This window comes from Centruroides sculpturatus, unplaced genomic scaffold (genome assembly GCF_000671375.1).
Source record: "Centruroides sculpturatus isolate CEXI.00-Female unplaced genomic scaffold, Cexi_2.0 scaffold444, whole genome shotgun sequence".
Classification (NCBI taxonomy): Eukaryota; Metazoa; Arthropoda; class Arachnida; order Scorpiones; family Buthidae; genus Centruroides; species Centruroides sculpturatus.
In genome coordinates this window covers 392,824-420,262 of record NW_019384864.1, presented here as the reverse complement: position 1 = coordinate 420,262, position 27,439 = coordinate 392,824, and the positions used below count along the sequence as shown (strand labels likewise).

The following is a 27,439-nucleotide window of genomic DNA, read 5'->3' as shown; positions in this document are numbered from 1 at the left end:
CAGTAAATGAAGATTTAGATTCATCTCTCCATATTGCATGCTTACCAAAGAATTGACTATTAGGAATTCTGGATGAAATCAGCAAGGTTATTACAAGAACAGGTGAGTGGTCTGAGCCTATCTCCGATAAGACAGAAATAATTTACAACATGAGAGTATATTTCTTGTGACACTATTATGAAATCAATTACACTGGCTCCATTGATTGCACGGAAAGTAAAATTACCTTCTTTATCTCCTGGCAATAAAGTATTTAGACAAATAAGACTATTAGCTTCACAAAAATGATAGAAAAATTTCCCTCTGTTATTAAATGTAGAATCCTTTGAAACTCAGAACAATTTGCCTGTTCATTTGTCACTGTTAAAACATGACAAATGATCAGGATGTCTCATTCTAGCATTAAAATCTACACACAAAATCAACTTAGTTCCATGTAGAACGTAATCTTCTATAATCAACAAAGTATTTTTGAAATAATCATAATTACTGTCGGACGGGATATAGAACACTATTAGCTATATATTAGTTAACTCCTCAGTGTCTAGTTGTAAAATCAGTATAAGCTATGTCTGAAATATCAGTTTAACCTTAGAAATTACATCTGATCTGAGTCCGACAATTAAGCCTCCACCAGGTCTTCCAGGCCCCTCACAACTATGAGCTATTTGATGATAAATTTTATAGTCATCAGAAAAAATTGACTCAATTGTCAAAGATGTATGCCATGTTTCCACCAGACAGAATATATCCATATTATATATCAAGTTCCAGAAGTTAGGGAAGCAGTATTTATTATGTAAACCTGCAATATTGTAGAAAAGAAGTTTCATGTTATCATCTTTGTCATTAAGGTTATGTTGTTTGTCATTATAAACTATATTCCTAAAAAAACATTGTTCTCCATCTGTTTGGAAGATTTCACCATTGTAATTACATGCAAATATCTTATCTATGAATAATCTGTTATATCATAATTTAACAAACTTAGCTTCTTTTAAATGCATTTCTTTACCATATAGCATTAATTAATAATATTATTATTATTATTATTAGGCAATTCTAATTCTCTTTAAGAAAGGAAGAATGACCTCCCAAAAATCAACACACTTGAATGGAAGAAAGTTTTGATATTATTACTGTTTTTAATTGTTGGATATCAAAACACTTTTAAATTTACTTGCTGGCTAGCACTTTCAATAATCACATTTTCTTTAAATAAGAAATACAAAAAATAAGTTATTTCACAACTTTAATCATTTCATGGGTTTCAACTAGGGATTGCAATCACTGGATACCCCATCCAGCAATCCAGGTGGATCCAGCACTGAGGATCTGCAAATACTCAAATTAACTTTCTAAATAATAGCGCAAAAGTTGCCGCTTTGCTACGTGTGCTATCGCTTGGTGGCAAAAGCAACATTGCCATTCAGTGCGGAATGTACTACACCCCCTATCTACACCACACTGCCCACCCTTTTACCTCTATTGATCTAATTAATTGCCAGTTGACTTTCCGCTCTCGCTGAATAAAGTGTCTTTGCATTAAATAAAACAAGTAACTCCTCTCCTAGTCCTGGTGCATAATTCTAATGTATGGTCGGTTGTGATGTCAATGAATCACGTGATGGAACGATCGCAGTTTAAGCCTATGGGGAGCTGAAGCCTCGCTTCACTCGCCGCTTCGGCTGTGAGACTATACGCTGCTTTATGGCTTGTCCACGAAACCTAACCTATCTCTCCAGGAGATGACTGTCACTAGCTAATAGAAAACCTTTTATTTCAGCTCAATCGATATTTTACCGGAGACGAAAAATAAGAAAGTTATCATACTTTTTTCTGGCAATTGCGCGATGATCAGGAGTTGTGTCACTCTCTTCACTAAGCCTATCATGTGTTTAACAGGCAGTCTGGCAGATATTGATATCATAGGATTTCCTCCATATTCTTGTGATAAACATTAGCGAGGTTGAGGCCGAAGTTTTAAACACGAAAACGTGTACGTCAGACGTTCAGTGCCACTTTCCTATAAGCCTAGAAGTTTGACAATGGTGTTTGGATAGTCAGTGGAACCTGCGAAGCAGGGTTAATTAAAAGAGGAGTACCTCAAGCCAGTAGAATTTAATGCTACAGGTCAGAGGGAGTGCTCCACTAAATGTAATGTAGTCAGTGGAATCATGCTTGACATTCCAAACGCCACTGTCAAACTTCTAGGCTTACAGGAAAGCGACACTGAATGTTTGCGTTTAAAACTTCGGCCTAACCTTGCTAATATCTAATGTAACAGTAAATGAAGATTTAGATTCATCTCTCCATATTGCATGCTTACCAAAGAATTGACTATTAGGAATTCTGGATGAAATCAGCAAGGTTATTACAAGAACAGGTGAGTGGTCTGAGCCTATCTCCGATAAGACAGAAATAATTTACAACATGAGAGTATATTTCTTGTGACACTATTATGAAATCAATTACACTGGCTCCATTGATTGCACGGAAAGTAAAATTACCTTCTTTATCTCCTGGCAATAAAGTATTTAGACAAATAAGACTATTAGCTTCACAAAAATGATAGAAAAATTTCCCTCTGTTATTAAATGTAGAATCCTTTGAAACTCAGAACAATTTGCCTGTTCATTTGTCACTGTTAAAACATGACAAATGATCAGGATGTCTCATTCTAGCATTAAAATCTACACACAAAATCAACTTAGTTCCATGTAGAACGTAATCTTCTATAATCAACAAAGTATTTTTGAAATAATCATAATTACTGTCGGACGGGATATAGAACACTATTAGCTATATATTAGTTAACTCCTCAGTGTCTAGTTGTAAAATCAGTATAAGCTATGTCTGAAATATCAGTTTAACCTTAGAAATTACATCTGATCTGAGTCCGACAATTAAGCCTCCACCAGGTCTTCCAGGCCCCTCACAACTATGAGCTATTTGATGATAAATTTTATAGTCATCAGAAAAAATTGACTCAATTGTCAAAGATGTATGCCATGTTTCCACCAGACAGAATATATCCATATTATATATCAAGTTCCAGAAGTTAGGGAAGCAGTATTTATTATGTAAACCTGCAATATTGTAGAAAAGAAGTTTCATGTTATCATCTTTGTCATTAAGGTTATGTTGTTTGTCATTATAAACTATATTCCTAAAAAAACATTGTTCTCCATCTGTTTGGAAGATTTCACCATTGTAATTACATGCAAATATCTTATCTATGAATAATCTGTTATATCATAATTTAACAAACTTAGCTTCTTTTAAATGCATTTCTTTACCATATAGCATTAATTTGTTTCTGATAAGTCTGGTATTCCTCAAATAGTCATCATTAATGAATATATTTGAATCTTTTAAATTACTGATATTTTTATGAATTTTTAATTTATCTTCAAAATTAAACAACTCACAAGTAACAGTCTTTTTTGTTTTTGGTTTAAATTTTCCAACTCTAAAAGCATGTTTAATATTTACAGCTGAAATCTTTAAATTATTGTTTAAAAGTTTTTGAACCTTAACTGAACAATCATCCATTTTATCATTATCTTCTAAACCTAAGATTAAAAATGTTGTTCTTTCTTTATCTTCTAGTTTCATTAACTTTTTGTGGAGTTTATTGCATATTTTGTCTATTTCTGTATTTGATTTGGCATTTTTAACAGCCTTTTTCTCTATCGGCTCAAGAGGAGAGAGTCTAGTGTCACCATCTACTAATGCTGTATCTATATTCTCAATCCACGCTTGCATTCTACCTAAATGTTCTAAAAGTACTTTTAGTTTACTATTTGAAGAAGCTTGCAATTTTAACAGAAGATAAATTCCCTCTTCAACATTAATCTCCTGTTTGGCACTTATCCAAGTCATTTTCCTCACTTCCAATTTGTTTTTGTACATTTCATGGTGATTGTCTTGAGATAGTGGTAAAAAAAGTTTTCCTTTTCTGAGCCTAAAACTCTGACATTTTTCAAAGAAAAAAGAAAAATCAGTCAAATCACTAGAGCACAAAAATTTTCACACCAGCAGCCACAAGAATCAGACAGCACTCCCCTTTTTAATTAAGAATAGCTGCAAATCTGAACATGCATAAAGTCAATTCTTCTGATTTATATCAGCATGTGTTATTTTCATACCTAAGACATTTCAAATATTAGGGCAATTTAGTGTTCTAAAGTGCTTATGTTAATAAATATAATATATGAAGTAAATCTTAAAATAACTAGTCTAAGATTAGTTTTTATAAGACTAAAAACTAGTTTATCCACTTGAGTACTTAAAGTTTCATTTAAATTTCAGAATTTAAAAGAATTAACAACAAACTAATTAAATAAATTCTATTAGATGGCACACTACTTTTTAACAGAATATTTGTTAATTCTTTTAAAATTATAACATTCAAACAGCAAAACAATTTTTATATTAGGGTGGGATAGTTTTTGATTTACTTTGTTCTTTATTTTTAAAATTAAGAACAGAATAACAGTATTATTGACTTCATGTGATGGAATTTTATTTATATTATCTGTAAAAAGTTACATCTTGTGAATCACTGCATTTGGAGTCTTGCCTTCTTCAGTATATTTAACTCAAACTTCAGGAAGAAATCATTTCAAGATAATTTTTCATATAATGAAAGTTTATCTACATTATTTACAAGAAATTTAATGGAATTTTTATCATCNTGCGTTTCCATGACGTACCCTAACTGTGTACCAAATTTCACCTCTTTAGGTTAAGCGGTTTGCTCTGGGCGATGATGAATCAGTGAATGAATGAATGAGTCAGTCAGGACAAGCAATTTTATATATTTAGATAACAAAATTAACCATAAAATTTGAGTCATAAATTTATTTTCAAAATATAATAAAAATTACTACCTAATATAAGTACCAGTAACACTTCACTAGACAGAAATTTTGATGCAGTAAATAATTTGATTTAATTCCAAAATTTAAAAAAATCTGAAAGCTTTGAGATTAAGAATACTTTGCCATTTTTTGATTGATGAAACTTAAATATTGTGTTGACTTCTTTCCCTAATGGGTTCATTCAAATAGGAAGTCACTAATTTTAAATCCTTTTTATGAGTATCTACCTCTTTCCATCACATTTTGTTACCAATTTTTAGACACCCTCCACACTGATGTCATACTTGATCAACCACCCCAATATTAAAATCAAGCTTTTTTGTAAAAAACAGATTTAAAATACATTATTTGTATTTTTTATTAAGGCAAGGCTAATTAAAAAACAAAATTCACTGATTTACTATAGAAGGGTCTGATGACATTGTACTATAACTACATTTAATATGATACCACCAAAAGATAAACTGGAGCATATCTTTAAACCTTTACAGATACAGTTTAGTTGTTGCAATCATCTTTTCATATTGAAAGTTCTATTAGTGTACCTCTAATAGAGCATATTTAGTACAGTGTTTCTACTAAACTGCAACTATTAAATAAGCAAGAACTTGCCATATGATCGCTGATCAAAATATTTCTGCCTAATGATTTTGGTAATAAAAATTATTTCGAATAGAAAATCTTTAACATCATGCTAACATCTCTCCCCTACCCTGTAACAAAATTTTTACATATCCCCTCCTCAGTACAGACATCATATTTAAATGATCCCTAATCAGACTAACAATATCTGAAAAAATTTACCAGAGCAGCACAGAAGTTTGCCTCCTTGAAACAAAGATAAACTTAACTGAGAAACAATACTTCTACTTGTGTTTTAAGCATTGCATAATTCAACAAATTTGAACTGCAAATTTTGAATAGCAGAATTTAGAATCCAAATTTGTCAGATACAAACAACTATTAAATGCATTACATATATTTCAGTTTTATTTTTTGAGAAAGCATAAGTGGATTTTACTACAGTTTTTTTAAAAAATTTTGTAGTTTGAAGTATGATTCATAGAATAAAATTTAGAGAATTTCTCTAAAAGTATTTGGCAACAAGCACAAAACACTTAGCAGAAAACAAAGAAAAAAGAAGTATTTATAAATAAGACATAAGACAATGTTATTATATTTATGGTAATTAGATTTTTAAACTGGAGAAAATTATAGAAGCCATGAATAAATACCTGAATCAAATTATTAATATTATTGGTTAAATTCACTATGTATGAAGAAAATGCACACCTATAGTTATTAAAGCTACAGTAGAGCATCAATTATCCAAAACAATTCGGGACTGGGGTTGTTCGGATAACTGATCATTTACAAAAAAATATATTAAACACAAAATTGTACTGTATATAATTTGTATCACACGTCTTATAAATACATACCTTACATAATGTAATACATTAAACTAGGCCTACAGTTCAGTTTGGTAGGGAGAGGAAGAGTGATGCAACGCCACAGCCCTAGCAGAAATTTGAATTTTCCGACTGGAACACTTTTGGTTAACCGATGTTTCAGTTGATGGGTATTTGGATAACCTATGCTCTACTGTATTGATTTTAACAATATTTTGGATTACAACTTAAGAATCCCTAAACTCAATATTAAAGTTAAAACACACAAATTGCAAGAATAATACAGACCATTAGAAGATATTAAAGTAAATATGACATACCGAACCTATAACCGATGCGTATCTAATTGTTAATTCAACGACAAACGTTTTTATAACCCCTTCTGGGCTCTTCTTCAGGTGAAAAGCTGGATCGAACATCAAAATTTGAATAAATCCGAACTCTGTTGAATTTGAATCGTTCAGTTTGTTCACTTATTCCATCGCATAATATGCTTGAAAATGTTCTAATTTGACGATCAATGTTCAATTTAAGAGAAAGATATTAATGTGATACTTAAAAAACGTGTTAGTGATATACACAATTATTTACTTACTTACTTANACACTTCACTAGACAGAAATTTTGATGCAGTAAATAATTTGATTTAATTCCAAAATTTAAAAAAATCTGAAAGCTTTGAGATTAAGAATACTTTGCCATTTTTTGATTGATGAAACTTAAATATTGTGTTGACTTCTTTCCCTAATGGGTTCATTCAAATAGGAAGTCACTAATTTTAAATCCTTTTTATGAGTATCTACCTCCTTCCATCACATTTTGTTACCAATTTTTAGACACCCTCCACACTGATGTCATACTTGATCAACCACCCCAATATTAAAATCAAGCTTTTTTGTAAAAAACAGATTTAAAATACATTATTTGTATTTTTTATTAAGGCAAGGCTAATTAAAAAACAAAATTCACTGATTTACTATAGAAGGGTCTGATGACATTGTACTATAACTACATTTAATATGATACCACCAAAAGATAAACTGGAGCATATCTTTAAACCTTTACAGATACAGTTTAGTTGTTGCAATCATCTTTTCATATTGAAAGTTCTATTAGTGTACCTCTAATAGAGCATATTTAGTACAGTGTTTCTACTAAACTGCAACTATTAAATAAGCAAGAACTTGCCATATGATCGCTGATCAAAATATTTCTGCCTAATGATTTTGGTAATAAAAATTATTTCGAATAGAAAATCTTTAACATCATGCTAACATCTCTCCCCTACCCTGTAACAAAATTTTTACATATCCCCTCCTCAGTACAGACATCATATTTAAATGATCCCTAATCAGACTAACAATATCTGAAAAAATTTACCAGAGCAGCACAGAAGTTTGCCTCCTTGAAACAAAGATAAACTTAACTGAGAAACAATACTTCTACTTGTGTTTTAAGCATTGCATAATTCAACAAATTTGAACTGCAAATTTTGAATAGCAGAATTTAGAATCCAAATTTGTCAGATACAAACAACTATTAAATGCATTACATATATTTCNTTACATTCAAGTTTTCTGTCGACGACGAATCTATTTATCGCATTTCGATAACACGGCGAATCTCGCGGTGGATAATTTCTCAGAAATTCGATTCGGAAATCGGAAGATGGTGACAACGTTCTGCTGACACAGAGACAAAATATTGCGCTGGTAGAAAACGAAAATCGTTAGAATGAAAGACGTCGGAAGTGCCTGGTTAGCTCAGTCGGTAGAGCGTTAGGCTCTTAACCTAACGGTCCGGGGTTTGAGCCGTGATCGTGCAAGACGTTTGACATTTATTCGAAAGATATTTTTTCATTTTCTTTTGTATAAAAATTGAATTCAAGTAATAATAATTTAAAAATATTTATTGTTGCAGGAACAGGAAGAAACAGATCCAGAAGTGGTCAGAGCATCCGAAATTCTCGTGGACATGAGAAAGAAAAGATTGGAGATAATGGAAGATAAAAAGAAATGTCTTCATCCTGATACACCACCAAGTTCACAATAACACGCGAATATTCAATATTTGTTATATAACACTTGTTTTTTCAAAATTGCAAAAAGAGATTTTCAAAATGGAATACATTCGTGTGAAATCCTTCTTGATATATTATTTGTTTTTTTTTTCTATTCTATCTCGCCTTTTCATTGACTGTTTGCGTTCTTATAGCCAATTCTTATTAAAACAATATTACTCTTTTTTGTTTTGCTGAAAACTGGACTTTTGTGAGTTGTGGTTTTCTAACCATCACCTTTGTTATGATCACACTATTATCGTCATCATTTTTAATAGGTTAAGGTTTTTTTTGTTTTCTTTCATTAAACAATATTTGTTCAAAGTACTAGTGTCATTTTCAAATTTTAATATTGAAAGACTGCTTTTGGTGTAGCTGCTTTCTTTACACTTGAAAGTTAAACATTATGAATTAAATATAATAATTCTATTAAATCATAAGTTGATTTTTTGCTTAATTTCTCTCTTTTCGCAGTTGATGGAAATTTGAATGACATTTGTTTATTTGCTTTCTATTGTGGTTTGCCATAACTTTATCCACTTTGAACTTGTGCAATTTGAAGCAGCATTCATTTGAAGTCCATTACTTTTATTATTTTCATTACTTATTTTTTAAAAGAAAACATGCTTCTGGTTTTTCATTTAAATCATTCACTGTACTGGTTTTCGAATAATAAAAACTTTTAAAAGATTTAGTAATTGTCTCATCGCTTATTCAGAATCTGCGCTGCATACCTACTAACAAAACGAACACTAACAGAAGAATAGAATATCACGAAAGATTCACTATATTTTATAAGGAGAAAGTAAATACTCTTTATCTATATCTCAGAAAAAATCTCATTATAAGATTCTCAAAGAAAAACTAGAAAATTAAGTGTTTGAAATGAAAATGAAACAGAGGAAATGTTTCGTTTACATTTTTTATGAATTGTGCTAAAAATGTTTTCATCCATTAATTGAAGTTTTTACAGAAACGTTTCTTTTTGTAAACAGTGTCACGTTTAACGGGTTAGGTTATTACGTATTAATCAATCCACTCGAAAACAATAATTTTCTTTGCGACAAAGTAGAATGTTTGAAAGACTGGTATATAGCTCGAATGGTTTTTATATGGTGGGAATGAATTCACTGTATTAAAAGAAATAAACAATTCTGCTGGATTTGAAAGTAATATGCAAGTTTTGGTCGGAAGGCCCTTATTAGTGTTTTACATCATCCCGTCAGTTTGTACACCGCAAGAGATTAGTGACTTAATTCGAAGTATTAAGGGCTATTCTCGTCCTATTAAACATTTCAGAAAGTAAAGTGTTCTTACTTATTAAGTGAATATATTTGCGCAAACTGAGAAAGTAAATTTGGTAAATCGTTCTAATAATTGCTACGGTGTGTTTTTTTTTTTTTTAATTCCGAGAGCAAAAGTCAATTAATTATTTTAAAGTTAGAAATTTGTCGTTTGAAAAATTAAATATTAAGTTAAGGTTTTATATTATAAAACGGTTTAACATATTTTAAACACATTTCAGTTTCTGAAATATTCCATACTTATTATTATAAATACAAAATTTTTTCCTAAAATAATGATTGTTGAAATATATAACAATTATAACTTTTTTCGAAATTCTGTTTATTCTATATAATGGTCTAAAAATTATCCTTTTCTAGATTTCATTTCCTATTATATTACTTTTCCGGCTGTTATATATAAGAGAGGAAAAGTTTGTCGAATGGTAAAAAACGTCTGTCGCCATAGTTAGACTTTCAGGAAGTGGTGAGATAAAAGAGGATCTGTGTTTCGTACTTGGAGTAGGACTGGACCAAATGATGATTTCACTCGTTCTTAGTATTTACAATTTTTTTATAAAATTCCTGTCTACTTTTGAAATTCAACTTTTTGCCTTTTTATAATAATAAAAAATATTAAAATTTTTTTAAAATAAAATATCATAATGGAGGTGCCACACAAAATTTAAATGCTGCCCAGAAAGTTTCGATGGTACCAATTGATTATATAAAAAAGTTGTATATGCTAATAACGAGAAAAAGTCATTTGTGTCCAGCCCTTCTCGTGATATGACAGAATTCCCGTTCATTTTTCCATCCGTAGATCTTTAATCAATAAAATTTAATAGCATTAATTCCCTAATATATAAATTACCCTGCAAAATTTCGGAAATTTTCGACAAAAAGCACACGAGTTATCAAGTTTCAAACTGGGTGAACAAAATTGTGTTACACACACACACACAATAACATACTGTATATGCATACCCAAATTACCCCGAAATTTCTTTGCATTTCTCGACGTTGCAAGGTGTTTTCAGTCCAAAAATGTATAAATCCTAGGAACATTTTTTGATCTATCGCCACACTTTTCCTCCGTTATGTCTATAACAGAGCAGAGAAAGTAATTACTGTAATTGTTTAATACTTGTGTTATTCAATTATTAATAATAACAAATGTAGAACAATAAACACTTTGTCAAGAAACTATATAACATAATAAAAGTATTCAAAAATACTTAGAACTACAATTGTACATAAATACAAAAGACATAAGAATATTATAGAATTTATCATCAAGCGCGATTAAAAAGATAATATGCAAGTTGTTACGATTAAACTCAAAGAAATTATCGCGATCGAAAATATTCTTTAATAAGTAAAAGTATTTTAATGTTGAATAAATTTACAATAAAAATAAAATTTTCATTTTAATAAATTGTTTTCACTTAAAAAAAATTTTTGGTCAAAATACGACAGACATTAAATAGTTTAATTCTATAAAAATNAAAAAAGTATATGGAAAAATAAAAATCAAGTTTAAGTCATTTTATTCGACTTTACGTCTGTCCGCCACAAATATTGAAGTCGTAATATCACTAGATAAACGTTTAAAGCACATAAAATCATATTAAAATATATACAAGTATGTACTATATTTATTTGTTTGTAAGCTTAAAATAGATTTTTATTAACCATATATTATTAAAAATGCATTAATAAATAAAATACAGAACCGGAAACGGTAATTTACAGTTTAGCCTAGTGATAAGTAGATTCGGAGACAAGTAAATTCGACTTACGTCGTTTTTCGACTTACGTCGTTCTCCTGGAACCAATTACCGACGTAAGGCGAGGTATACCTGTATTCTCGAAATTCTGTTTATTCTATATAATGTTTTAAAAATGATCTTTTTCTAGATTTCATTTCCTATTATATTACTTTTCTGGCTGTTATATATAAGAGAGGAAAAGTTTGTCGAATGGTAAAAAACGTCTGTCGCCATATTTAAACTTTCAGGAAGTGGTGAGATAAAAGAGGATCTGTGTTTCGTACTTGGAGTAGGACTGGACCAAATGATGATTTCACTCGTTCTTAGTATTTACAATTTTTTTATAAAATTCCTGTCTACTTTTGAAATTCAACTTTTTGCCTTTTTATAATAATAAAAAATATTAAAATATTTTTAAAATAAAATATCATAATGGAGGTGCCACACAAAATTTAAATGCTGCCCAGAAAGTTTCGATGGTACCGATTGATTATATAAAAAAGTTGTATATGCTAATAACGAGAAAAAGTCATTTGTGTCCAGCCCTTCTCGTGATATGACAGAATTCCCGTTCATTTTTCCATCCGTAGATCTTTAATCAATAAAATTTAATAGCATTAATTCCCTAATATATAAATTACCCTGCAAAATTTCGGAAATTTTCGACAAAAAGCACACGAGTTATCAAGTTTCAAACTGGGTGAACAAAATTGTGTTACACACACACACACAATAACATACTGTATATGCATACCCAAATTACCCCGAAATTTCTTTGCATTTCTCGACGTTGCAAGGTGTTTTCAGTCCAAAAATGTATAAATCCTAGGAACATTTTTTGATCTATCGCCACACTTTTCCTCCGTTATGTCTATAACAGAGCAGAGAAAGTAATTACTGTAATTGTTTAATACTTGTGTTATTCAATTATTAATAATAACAAATGTAGANTTTATAATAATTTAAAATATTAATAAAATAAAATAATTTAAAAATAAAATATTATAATGGAGGTGCCACACAAAATTTAAATGCTGCCCAGAAAGTTCGATGGATTATATTAAAAAGTTGTATATGCTAATAACGAGAAAAATAGTCATTGTGTCCAGCTTTTCTCGAGATATGACAGAAATCCCGTTCATCTTTTCATCCCTAGATCTTTAATCAATAAAATTTAATAGCATTAATCTCCCTAATATATAAATTACCCTGCAAAATTTCGGAAATTTTCGACAAAAAGCACACTAGTTATCAAGTTTCAAACAGGGTGAACAAAATTGTGCCTCCCCCCCATACACACATGCACAATAACATCTACGCATACCCAAATTGCCCCGAAATTCCTTTGCATTTCTCGACGTTGCAAGGTGTCCCGAGTCCAAAAATGTATAAATCCTAGGAACATTTTTTGACCTATCGCCACACTTTTCTTCCGTTATGTCTATAACGGAGCAGAGAAAGTAATTACTGTAATTGTTTAATACTTGTGTTATTCAATTATTAATAATTACAAATGTAGAACAATAAACACTTTGTCAAGAAACTATATAACATAAGAAAAGTATTCAAAAATACTTAGAACTACAATTGTACATAAATACAAAAGACATAAGAATATTATAGAATTTATCATCAAGCGCGATTAAAAAGATAATATGCAAGTTGTTACGATTAAACTCAAAGAAATTATCGCGATCGAAAATATTCTTTAATAAGTAAAAGTATTTTAATGTTGAATAAATTTACAATAAAAATAAAATTTTCATTTTAATAAATTGTTTTCACTTAAAAAAAATTTTTGGTCAAAATACGACAGACATTAAATAGTTTAATTCTATAAAAATTAGAATTTAGAAGCCAATCGTATAAATTTCACACGAATGTATTTCATTTTGAAAATCTCTTTTTGCAATTTTGAAACAACAAGTGTTATATAACATTAATATTGAATATTGGCGTGTTATTGTGAACTTGGCGGTGTATCGGGATGAAGACATTTCTTTTTATCTTTCATTATCTCCAATCTTTTCTTTCTCATGTCCACGAGAATTTCGGATGCTCTGACCACTTCTGGATCTGTTTCTTCCTGTTCCTGCAACAATGAATATTTTTAAATTATTATTACTTGAATTCAATTTTTATACAAAAGAAAATGAAAAAATATCTTTCGAATAAATGCCAATTTTGAAATGTAAAGAGAATTCAATTTATCATTAACACATGGGAACTCAACACTTCTTCAGTCACAAATCTAATTTGTGGTTAACAGTAAAATGTGTATCATCGTTAATAAATTCTTATCCGATTCTGTAATATTAATAACATCGGTACAGTAGAGCTCAGCCACACGTCTACAGTTATAGTGCCAAATTTGACCATTAATATTTCAAGACCAACGAACCGATTTGGATAAGATTTAAAATATTTAGTATGCTGGGGTGAGGACTGCGATTATCTTAAATTTTCAATTAGTTAGTTGGATCGTTCTAGATCTAGACAATCACAAATTTAACATTTTTTCCACTAGATTTACAACGAGACATTTTGGTCGCACCAAATTACCGGAAAATCTAGAAGGAGTCTGCGTATGTTTAATAGTTCTTTCGAGATCTGTCCACCTGTTTTGTAGTCTTTTTTGTAGTTTATTTAAAAATAATGGGTACAGTCGACCCCCATATAACACTGTTGATAATTTCGTTTTATATGAATTCCATGTTGTACGAGTCACTTAGATTTTACAAATACGTGAGCCGTTTACAGCCCGACACACGTATTTGTAAAATCTAAGTGACTCGTACAACATGGAATTCATATAAAACGGAATTATCAACAGTGTTATTGTATTTATATAATTACAGCCTATTTATCAAATATGAACATTTCATTTGTCGATCGTCTACCGCCTAACGTGACGTTTTCGGTTACTTTTAGTGTATTAATACAAGCCTAATGACTTGAAAATAGAATATTTATAAAATAATGTTTCATTTTTACTTCTGTAGTTTTTATGTACCTATACATAACAAGGGATAATATTGGAATCGAGTAAAATTTGATCCTCACAGTTTTTTCAAATCTACGTTTTGAGTTTTTTTATCTATACTGTGTATAGATGACAGAATATTTGCTTCTCTTTGTTCTTTGCTTTTTATTATATTTTATATTATATTTATTTTCTGAGACACAGAGGAAAATATAGACTACAACAAAAATATGCATACTCCTGATTTAACAGTCTTTATTAACTTTTAATGCGTTCGCTTGAACTGCACCAGATTTTTCACACTTATTTCCTGGAACACAGAAAAATCTGCACGCTACACGTGACTGTCACGTAAATATATCACGAGTTATGAATGTCTCATAAAGTATCTTAAAAACTATTATTCTATAAAGTTATTTGTAACTGAAAAATACATGAAATCTCATTAAAAAACTGCTGAAACCAGGTAGTATATGTAGAGCTCGACAAAAACATCATAATAAAAAAAACTTTTGAAAGTTCTTGCATAATAATAATAGTGGAGGCAGATATGACAGTAAAACTCAACATCTAAATAAACTTCGAATTACACAAGCACTACAACTACAAAAAGTATTAGAAAAAGTGGTCATCATGATAATAAATCGGAAAAAATGACCATCGTCAGGAAAATAAAAGTGTCCAGCTTTACTTCGTGCCTCAAACTTCATTCGGTGACACTGTTCAAACACGTTCTAACGTTCAACGACATTAAGGCATAAAGTAAAACTCGAAGCCTTTTTCTGTGACAATGTTTATTTATCACATTTACAATTAATCACACTGAAACTGTTCTTCTCCCGTATGACTTTTCTCGTGACGTTTTAAAGCGTATGGAGTATGACAAAATTTCAGGCAAACTTTGCATCGATATTTTTCCAAATCCAGATATCTCGGCGGCAGCTACAGCCAAAAGTATATCATAAAAACTACTATTTTTATATAAAATATCAAAGACTTATATAATATCGAAAACATTATTAATATATCATTAGATATATACAGATTAGCACAAGAATTAAAATCAAAGAAATAGAATTCTTTATTTGTTACTTCTAAATTAAAGTAAACGCAATAAAAATGTCTGACAAACACGAGTAATCTGTCACTCGAAGCGACCTCCTTATAAAGAAATACATTTATGCCATTACGTATATTAGTTATATTTTTATGTTAGAATATTTAGATCGATAGAAATTGTTTAAGTTTAACAATTCTTCACAATCTAACTAATAGTGTTAGCAATAAAGACACAAATTATATTCTTGATTTCAAAAATAATAGAATCCCAAAACTTAATATAAGAAGAAGAAAAATTTAGACCTATTGTTGATTCAAATTTTACATCCTTTGTAATTTAGAACATTATATTAAACAGCAGTTAAAACATATAGGAAAAAAGCTGATATTGTTATTAATAGATTACAAAAATTAAAGAAAGATAATACTGATAGATTAATGAGTTTAGATATAAAAAAAATATGTACCCCAGTATAAATTGGGAGTTGATAAAAAGCAGTTTAATTGAATTTAATATACATAAAACTATAATAGATTTCATACAATTTGCATATAGTAAAAACTTTTTTGAAGTTGGCGATAAGTTCTATAAACATTTCTATGGGGTCAAAGATGGAGCCAAAATTAGCTGAATTAGTAATGAATTAGTATAAGCAAATAAATAATATCCAGGGTGTTAAATTAATAATGAGATAAGTTGATGATTATTTAATAATATACAATAGTAATTTAACAAATAAAAAAATTATCCACAATTTTATAAATAATATAAATACTAACACCCAGTTTAATAAGATTTCACAAAATGTTTATAGATATATTAATGAAAATAATAAGAATAATATAGATTTCCTTACAAAGGGTGGTGTAGTGTATAAAATATAATGTAATTGTCAGAATCCATATATGTGTATAGCAGAAACTGGACGTGCATTGGAGGTTAGGGTAAAGGAACACGAAGCGACCATTCGATTAAAATACAATAATTTCCTATGGTATAATGATTATACCATAAAAGTTTGACAATCGTTAGCATAGAATCTATGCTAACGATTTATTTATTTTCTAGCATTACTGTATTCTTTTTATATGAACATTTAACACTTATTCACCTCTTTGAGCATATACAATGCCTACTGTTTTTTAGGAAAATTTGTTCTTGTGTAATTTAAGTTCTTTGTTCGTTTTTAAATATATTGTTTTTAAATAATTTATATCTTCCAATGTACGATAATACCGGCTTTACAATTTACATTTAGATATAAGTATTGGTAAGGAAGAGATGTACTGTCCTTCTCTTCTTTTAATTTTATACTTGACAATAGTAAGTGATTGTTATAATATTTCTGATAATTCAGGAATATTAAAAGTATTTTTAAGTTCAAATAATTATAGTAATGACACTTACCATTCGCTGGAGCTGTGACAATTTCTGGTTTAAAAAATACGACAAATTTCGCGATTATTGTTAAAATATAATTATTGGCATTGCATTGTTAAATGAAATAATGTTAATTGTGTTATTGGAAGATACAACAATATAATTATTTTTCCAAGAAATCGAGTCGAAAGAAAATGAATGATTAAATATTTGAATAAACAAAATATGAAGGAAGAGGAAAAGAAATTTGTTTCAAATGTAGTGAAACTTTAAATCGTTTTTAAAAGTCGCTCAAAAACTGACTTGTTCTCAAACAAAAACAAATTTCACCATAAAAAACAATATAAAAAGGATTAATCTGTTCCCGACCTTATAAACCGTTCTTTTTACCAGTTTAGCTGTATAACACGCATAAAAATGCCTACAAATAAAATATAACATAAAGATAGTATAGGTATAGTTAATATTATCTATTCTAAATATATATTAAAACCACAATGTTTCGTCATCGCCAAACGGAACAGAAATAATAACTTTACAAAACCAATAACGAGTTGCTCAACTTTCCTGGCAACATTTAGTTGTGCCATCTGTTATAAAATATTTTTTACCTATAATAAAATAGAAAAAAGGTCAATTTTCGAGGTAAGTATGGGTTTTATTAAAAAGTTATAAATACTTATAACAAAATCGTCATGAAGTCCGACCCTACTGGAGACACACACGACTCACTTTTATCTCCCCACTCCTTCGCCTTTTTTTACCACTAAAATTTAAGAGCATCAATCCTTTAGTAAACAAACCTCACTACAATATCACTGGCGGACACAACTAATACTATCAAATTGACAAGAAAATCATCGAGAACCACATCAACAAGGTCTACGCATCTGCTGCTGCTGTGACCACTCCACTGCCTGAGTGCCGTCCACCTGGCTCCTACTGACAAGGACACATTCGTAGTCTCCTTCATCCCTGTCGAGGTCGTAGCCCCCTCTCACGTTGTCTGAACACCATCTCTGTCCCAGACTGCCTGCGGTATCTCCATTGGCGGCATCTGGATTTAAATAGCACCATCCTGTCTGCGCATTGAACAAATCCCTGCTTCCTGGCAAGAATCCCACACCGTGATGCTTTTTAAGAAAGGCGATTGTAACGACATCAACAACTGGAGGCCGATTGCGCTTATAAACACTACAGATAACTTTTTCACGGCCTGTCGTGCAAACCACATGGTCAAATACATCTACCATCTGGTGCACCACCTACATCTTTTCTTCAGCCCTAAAGTGCTTCTCCATTTTAAAAGGTGTATGGACTACAAGTTCATGTTGCAGTCCTTCATTCAGGATGCCGGACAAAGCCGCAAATTTTGCCAAATCGCTTGGCTAGACGTTGTCAATGCTTCCACACAACACCACCTTATCCTGGAGTGTTTCAAATGAAACGGTCAGGACAGCACCACTTTCGACACCATTTGTTGTCTTCTTAGTGACTGCACCACTCGCATAAGATCCGGCCACTACAACGTACACAAACTCTATCCGCATGTGTTCCAACGTGCTCACTGAGACCTATTCTCTTCTATGTTGTCATCGAGATTGCCATAACAAGAGTATAATAAATTTTCCAAGAATAAACCCCTTTTGGCTTCACGACACTCAATTCCCAGACTATTAGTCTTTGAATTGAATTGTGTATTAGTCGAATAATTTCTGAATCATGACATAATAAATTACTAAACTAACGTCTAATAGCCTGTCGGTAAACGGCAAACCCAAAGCCGTGATTCACTTTATTAGGTCGGTATTTTTAAATTACCTTTACGTTTCCATTTTGTCAGTCCGCTGTCTGTCTGATCTCCGTCCGTCCGTCCTTCTATCCAGACGTTCGTCCATTTTTCTATCAGCCCCCCGTCTATCTCTCAGCAGACTACAAACATGACAGTAGAAACGAATAAGTCTACAATTTTAAAACTGTCGCCCAATAATCTCATTAATATAAGCTTTATGTAATTCACATACTATCACATATAATTTCTATAAATTTGTTGAAAACATGACAAATTAAGTAAAATTTTAAAAAATCCATAATTCTGATTCGGATGTATACTGACTACAATGACAGTTGTATACTAATTTGAATACAGTGTAAATGTTATAATACAAGTTGCCTTGTCCATTTATGGACGACTAGCTGTTACTCGCGGCTTTGCCAGCAAGGATTTTGCAAACAAACCCTATTTACATTCAGTATTTCAACAACCATAGTAATTGTTATATAACACCTACAGCTGAGAATGATGAGAATTGCCGAGAATCAAACGAACTGTTTTCAATTTGATCAATTTTCTGAAACGTTTACGATCGTTCTATAATCGAACCAATATGCAATAACAATCTATTTCAAAGCAATATGATCGAAGGCGACGTCGAACGAAATTTGTTCGATCATCGTAAGGTGCACTATCGATTGCTGGTCATCAACTCGACGTCACTCTATGTCATTCTCTTCGACGACTCTCAGATAGAAGAAGTTGAATTTTTCAGGCGATGACCAAAGACGTTCATGCGCAAGGACTATGCCACCTATGGGCATAGTCCTTGCGTATTCAACTATGCCACCCATTTCGGGCTGATATATGTTTATATATTATATATGAATAGCACTAAAATATTATATACATCGATAAACTGCCAATTAATTAATTCAATCAAACTAAAAAGTTCACAAAACGTTTTACACGAAACTATAAGAAACAAAAGTCGTTCTACTATGAGGAAAACTTTTTAAATCTAACACTATAGTCATATTTTCTTTAGATCAATGGTAACTGTGATATTTTATCGATATAGAAAATAACAATATTCTAATAAGAGATGGAGGATAGCTTATTTCTGATAGGGATTACCTATCTGCAATAATTACAAAGTGCTTTAACCCAATGATAAGTAGATGTACTTCGTTAGTATCATATCACTAATTGTACTTCATAAAATATTTTATTCATGAATTTCTCAAGGACAATTGTACTGTAACATTTGAAAGTAAAATGACGTTTCACCAGCTAATTTCTATTCATCAGATATTTAGAAAACAAGCTGCAGATAAGTGGTATGTTATTGTGGTGTTAATATATTATAAATACTTCTATTAATTTCTGCTTCGTTTATTTATTTATAATATTAAAAAAAGAATTTTAACTATTTCAATCATAATCAGGTCAGTTTTATTATAATAATATCGATATTTCCTTTTCCTTAAGTTATTTCCTTCCTAAACTGTTTCCTTCACCCTATTTTAAAGTATAAAAAAATTCTCTTTAAGATATTTTTCGCAATAGTTCATTTTCTATTGTATTTTAAAACGATATTTTAATTCATAAACGAGTGAAATGAAGCAGTGAATGTTATATAAATCTTGTAAGTAATGCAGTAATTACTACATTTCAAGTAGAATTTAATATTTATTTTCTTGTATCCAAAATTTTTAAAAATACTTTTAAATACTTAAAAGTGAAATTTTAAAATAATTAATAATTACAATGGTAATAAACACATTCGAAAGTTTTTAGGATAGAAAACACAAACGGAGTTGTGCAGTAAATTCCTTAAAAAATATTTTTTGTGTTATCTTTATATTACTATTGTCCGTCCGGCTGTTTGTCTGTCCCTCCTTAATTTCAGGAATGAAGTTAGATATATGAACGACGGCACCAGGTATGGAAACCAAATAGGAATAACGCCCCGTTTAACTGTATGCAAACTTCCAATGCATGATGAAAGTCACTTTATTTCAGTACAATTTTTACCCAAAAGAAGTTAGATGATTCTGTTGATAATAAAAAAGTATGATGTATAGGGACAAGTCGTTACTAAGTTGAAAATTTAACTTAAATAAATTTAAAATTTCATTAAAAATTGTTCGACATTGTGATGATGTCACAATAAAATAATAGCTTTATAATTGTTTTATATAAAAGAAATTATATACAATAAGACAATCAATACAGCGATGAAAGGAACTTAATTTATATATAACCTAAATTTTTCTAAAAATTTAAATCATTATACGTTGCAATATTTTCGTTATTATTGTAGAATATTTTTGAAATTTACTTCTACNAATAAAACGGTTTATTATCCAACTATCAGAAACTTCACAACATGCCAAGGAAGAGAGGAAGGAGCAATTAAATAATTAAAATTATAAAGGATTAAAAAATATATATATAAAAATGGGGAATATCGCACTTCTGACAATCGCTGCGAGTGTATGGGCTAAATTTGGAGAATCCGTGCTTCTTGCATGGACAACTGTATGAGGTCCGCTCATGCGTCGGAAAACCTGATTTATTCGTGTACGCACCAGGCGGAAAAACAAAAAATATCGTGTATCTACAAGTACTCCAATAAATAAATAGAATTGAAACGATACTTTGAAATGTTTTTCCCATGAAAATTAATAATAATAATAAGTTTCAAAAAAATTATAAAATGTAAATTGAATTTTATCATAACGTTGAAAAAAGTTTGCTTGAATTTCCTTTATTCTGAGATCGCAGCAATGCGCGACGGTAAGCTAGTACTTTATAAAAGCTTTTTAAAAAGCTGGAAAATGATGCTAAATGAGGAAATGGAGAAAAGGGTGCAAAAGTAGGTTTAAAAGTAACAGAAATAATTGTTAATAATCTATGCTGTACACGATTCCTTGCATATAAAAATTATAAAGAATTATCATTACAACACTACATTTAACTCTTGATTAATTACTCATACTCGTACACATTCACAAATTTCTTTTATTTTTTTCCTTTCTTTTGTAAACTGTTCTATATTATAGAAAATTAATATTATGATCATTTCGTTTTCTCATTGGTAGCGACAAAACAAAACGATTACACTATTGTCATTTTTTATATATGATCTATTTCCATATTTAAATCATACAACTTTAATGAAGAACACCATGGATACAACGATAGAAAACACAAACAGCTCGCCTGAAGTTGAGGTAAGAATTATACAGTCGAACCCCCCTATAACACTGTTGATTATTCCGTTTTATATGAATTCCATGTTGTATGAGTCACTTAGATTTTACAAATACATGTGCCGGGCTGTGAACGGCTCACGTATTTGTCATTGGCCATTCTTGGCGTACAAAGTGGATTATTGGTGCATGAGAACACCGAAATACATTAACATGACTATGGAAGAGTGGAAAAATATCAGCGCACCTTTGGAGATCAGAAACGGGAGAACAACACATAGTCGATGCGAAGTATACGATATTTACGATACGAAATACGGAAAAAACTTTTCAAAGATTCCTTGTCGCTCGTGGGAATACNGAATCCATATATGTGTATAGCAGAAACTGGACGTGCATTGGAGGTTAGGGTAAAGGAACACGAAGCGACCATTCGATTAAAATACAATAATTTCCTATGGTATAATGATTATACCATAAAAGTTTGACAATCGTTAGCATAGAATCTATGCTAACGATTTATTTATTTTCTAGCATTACTGTATTCTTTTTATATGAACATTTAACACTTATTCACCTCTTTGAGCATATACAATGCCTACTGTTTTTTAGGAAAATTTGTTCTTGTGTAATTTAAGTTCTTTGTTCGTTTTTAAATATATTGTTTTTAAATAATTTATATCTTCCAATGTACGATAATACCGGCTTTACAATTTACATTTAGATATAAGTATTGGTAAGGAAGAGATGTACTGTCCTTCTCTTCTTTTAATTTTATACTTGACAATAGTAAGTGATTGTTATAATATTTCTGATAATTCAGGAATATTAAAAGTATTTTTAAGTTCAAATAATTATAGTAATGACACTTACCATTCGCTGGAGCTGTGACAATTTCTGGTTTAAAAAATACGACAAATTTCGCGATTATTGTTAAAATATAATTATTGGCATTGCATTGTTAAATGAAATAATGTTAATTGTGTTATTGGAAGATACAACAATATAATTATTTTTCCAAGAAATCGAGTCGAAAGAAAATGAATGATTAAATATTTGAATAAACAAAATATGAAGGAAGAGGAAAAGAAATTTGTTTCAAATGTAGTGAAACTTTAAATCGTTTTTAAAAGTCGCTCAAAAACTGACTTGTTCTCAAACAAAAACAAATTTCACCATAAAAAACAATATAAAAAGGATTAATCTGTTCCCGACCTTATAAACCGTTCTTTTTACCAGTTTAGCTGTATAACACGCATAAAAATGCCTACAAATAAAATATAACATAAAGATAGTATAGGTATAGTTAATATTATCTATTCTAAATATATATTAAAACCACAATGTTTCGTCATCGCCAAACGGAACAGAAATAATAACTTTACAAAACCAATAACGAGTTGCTCAACTTTCCTGGCAACATTTAGTTGTGCCATCTGTTATAAAATATTTTTTACCTATAATAAAATAGAAAAAAGGTCAATTTTCGAGGTAAGTATGGGTTTTATTAAAAAGTTATAAATACTTATAACAAAATCGTCATGAAGTCCGACCCTACTGGAGACACACACGACTCACTTTTATCTCCCCACTCCTTCGCCTTTTTTTACCACTAAAATTTAAGAGCATCAATCCTTTAGTAAACAAACCTCACTACAATATCACTGGCGGACACAACTAATACTATCAAATTGACAAGAAAATCATCGAGAACCACATCAACAAGGTCTACGCATCTGCTGCTGCTGTGACCACTCCACTGCCTGAGTGCCGTCCACCTGGCTCCTACTGACAAGGACACATTCGTAGTCTCCTTCATCCCTGTCGAGGTCGTAGCCCCCTCTCACGTTGTCTGAACACCATCTCTGTCCCAGACTGCCTGTGGTATCTCCATTGGCGGCATCTGGATTTAAATAGCACCATCCTGTCTGCGCATTGAACAAATCCCTGCTTCCTGGCAAGAATCCCACACCGTGATGCTTTTTAAGAAAGGCGATTGTAACGACATCAACAACTGGAGGCCGATTGCGCTTATAAACACTACAGATAACTTTTTCACGGCCTGTCGTGCAAACCACATGGTCAAATACATCTACCATCTGGTGCACCACCTACATCTTTTCTTCAGCCCTAAAGTGCTTCTCCATTTTAAAAGGTGTATGGACTACAAGTTCATGTTGCAGTCCTTCATTCAGGATGCCGGACAAAGCCGCAAATTTTGCCAAATCGCTTGGCTAGACGTTGTCAATGCTTCCACACAACACCACCTTATCCTGGAGTGTTTCAAATGAAACGGTCAGGACAGCACCACTTTCGACACCATTTGTTGTCTTCTTAGTGACTGCACCACTCGCATAAGATCCGGCCACTACAACGTACACAAACTCTATCCGCATGTGTTCCAACGTGCTCACTGAGACCTATTCTCTTCTATGTTGTCATCGAGATTGCCATAACAAGAGTATAATAAATTTTCCAAGAATAAACCCCTTTTGGCTTCACGACACTCAATTCCCAGACTATTAGTCTTTGAATTGAATTGTGTATTAGTCGAATAATTTCTGAATCATGACATAATAAATTACTAAACTAACGTCTAATAGCCTGTCGGTAAACGGCAAACCCAAAGCCGTGATTCACTTTATTAGGTCGGTATTTTTAAATTACCTTTACGTTTCCATTTTGTCAGTCCGCTGTCTGTCTGATCTCCGTCCGTCCGTCCTTCTATCCAGACGTTCGTCCATTTTTCTATCAGCCCCCCGTCTATCTCTCAGCAGACTACAAACATGACAGTAGAAACGAATAAGTCTACAATTTTAAAACTGTCGCCCAATAATCTCATTAATATAAGCTTTATGTAATTCACATACTATCACATATAATTTCTATAAATTTGTTGAAAACATGACAAATTAAGTAAAATTTTAAAAAATCCATAATTCTGATTCGGATGTATACTGACTACAATGACAGTTGTATACTAATTTGAATACAGTGTAAATGTTATAATACAAGTTGCCTTGTCCATTTATGGACGACTAGCTGTTACTCGCGGCTTTGCCAGCAAGGATTTTGCAAACAAACCCTATTTACATTCAGTATTTCAACAACCATAGTAATTGTTATATAACACCTACAGCTGAGAATGATGAGAATTGCCGAGAATCAAACGAACTGTTTTCAATTTGATCAATTTTCTGAAACGTTTACGATCGTTCTATAATCGAACCAATATGCAATAACAATCTATTTCAAAGCAATATGATCGAAGGCGACGTCGAACGAAATTTGTTCGATCATCGTAAGGTGCACTATCGATTGCTGGTCATCAACTCGACGTCACTCTATGTCATTCTCTTCGACGACTCTCAGATAGAAGAAGTTGAATTTTTCAGGCGATGACCAAAGACGTTCATGCGCAAGGACTATGCCACCTATGGGCATAGTCCTTGCGTATTCAACTATGCCACCCATTTCGGGCTGATATATGTTTATATATTATATATGAATAGCACTAAAATATTATATACATCGATAAACTGCCAATTAATTAATTCAATCAAACTAAAAAGTTCACAAAACGTTTTACACGAAACTATAAGAAACAAAAGTCGTTCTACTATGAGGAAAACTTTTTAAATCTAACACTATAGTCATATTTTCTTTAGATCAATGGTAACTGTGATATTTTATCGATATAGAAAATAACAATATTCTAATAAGAGATGGAGGATAGCTTATTTCTGATAGGGATTACCTATCTGCAATAATTACAAAGTGCTTTAACCCAATGATAAGTAGATGTACTTCGTTAGTATCATATCACTAATTGTACTTCATAAAATATTTTATTCATGAATTTCTCAAGGACAATTGTACTGTAACATTTGAAAGTAAAATGACGTTTCACCAGCTAATTTCTATTCATCAGATATTTAGAAAACAAGCTGCAGATAAGTGGTATGTTATTGTGGTGTTAATATATTATAAATACTTCTATTAATTTCTGCTTCGTTTATTTATTTATAATATTAAAAAAAGAATTTTAACTATTTCAATCATAATCAGGTCAGTTTTATTATAATAATATCGATATTTCCTTTTCCTTAAGTTATTTCCTTCCTAAACTGTTTCCTTCACCCTATTTTAAAGTATAAAAAAATTCTCTTTAAGATATTTTTCGCAATAGTTCATTTTCTATTGTATTTTAAAACGATATTTTAATTCATAAACGAGTGAAATGAAGCAGTGAATGTTATATAAATCTTGTAAGTAATGCAGTAATTACTACATTTCAAGTAGAATTTAATATTTATTTTCTTGTATCCAAAATTTTTAAAAATACTTTTAAATACTTAAAAGTGAAATTTTAAAATAATTAATAATTACAATGGTAATAAACACATTCGAAAGTTTTTAGGATAGAAAACACAAACGGAGTTGTGCAGTAAATTCCTTAAAAAATATTTTTTGTGTTATCTTTATATTACTATTGTCCGTCCGGCTGTTTGTCTGTCCCTCCTTAATTTCAGGAATGAAGTTAGATATATGAACGACGGCACCAGGTATGGAAACCAAATAGGAATAACGCCCCGTTTAACTGTATGCAAACTTCCAATGCATGATGAAAGTCACTTTATTTCAGTACAATTTTTACCCAAAAGAAGTTAGATGATTCTGTTGATAATAAAAAAGTATGATGTATAGGGACAAGTCGTTACTAAGTTGAAAATTTAACTTAAATAAATTTAAAATTTCATTAAAAATTGTTCGACATTGTGATGATGTCACAATAAAATAATAGCTTTATAATTGTTTTATATAAAAGAAATTATATACAATAAGACAATCAATACAGCGATGAAAGGAACTTAATTTATATATAACCTAAATTTTTCTAAAAATTTAAATCATTATACGTTGCAATATTTTCGTTATTATTGTAGAATATTTTTGAAATTTACTTCTACACTCAAATCATATTAATATATATTTTTACGGTAGTTTCCATTATTAAACATGATACAGCTATTTTAATATTTATCCATGTACTACTTTTATCTATATATATATATATATAAATGGACATGTATGTCCGTATATTTCACTTTTCCGCCAAAACTACACATCTCACGTGAATGGTGTTTGTATGTGGTAGTAGCCCCAAGTCTCCATTCGTGCACCAGGGGGGTTGCGTCTCGATAGCTATAAGAGTGCGGGAGATATGGAGATGAAAGTGGTTGAAAGTGGCTTTCTATTTCGAATGTTTTGTTCGAATTTGTTCGAATTACATTCGAACAATATTCGAATTAAATTCGAACATAAAATTCGAATATTGGTTCGATTATAGAACGATTGTAAACGTTCCAGGAACGTTGAAAAAAGTTCGTTTGACTGGACGTGAACAGACGTTCAGAAATAGAATCGGGACAAGGTCTGTAATTAGTCTGGAAACGGGGGACCTAATTCTTGCAATCTGTGAAAACGGGTAAGATTGGCTATAATGTAATTATCTTAATCTTTACTATCGTTACTTTTTAAAAACCCAGCGAAGCGGGTCCTTGCAGCTAGATTCTAGATTACTTAGAAAAACAGTCTTTTATATATAAAAA

The 27,439-nt window shown here is 30.8% G+C and overlaps 1 protein-coding gene across 1 annotated transcript; it reads right to left on the bottom strand.

The window, feature by feature from the left end:
* Nucleotides 1-20: 20 nt before the first annotated feature.
* LOC111630723 lies at nucleotides 21-4,272 on the bottom strand. Its single transcript, XM_023374867.1, has 2 exons — nucleotides 3,300-4,272; nucleotides 21-1,015 (listed from the first exon to the last, which is right to left on the bottom strand). The coding sequence occupies exons 1-2, from the start codon at nucleotides 3,913-3,915 to the stop codon at nucleotides 972-974; spliced, it is 660 nt and encodes a 219-aa protein (XP_023230635.1). The 5' UTR covers nucleotides 3,916-4,272; the 3' UTR covers nucleotides 21-971.
* Between the last annotated feature and the right edge of the window lie 23,167 nt (nucleotides 4,273-27,439).

What these genes read in the sequence shown, in the direction of transcription:
- LOC111630723 (XM_023374867.1), bottom strand. Translation starts at nt 3,915, where the DNA reads ATGTACAAAAACAAATTGGAAGTGAGGAAAATGACTTGGATAAGTGCC. An exon ending in AAACAAATTAATGCTATATG is followed by an intron (nt 1,016 to 3,299) that starts GTAAAGAAATGC and finishes TAATGCTATATG; the next exon opens with GTAAAGAAATGCATTTAAAA.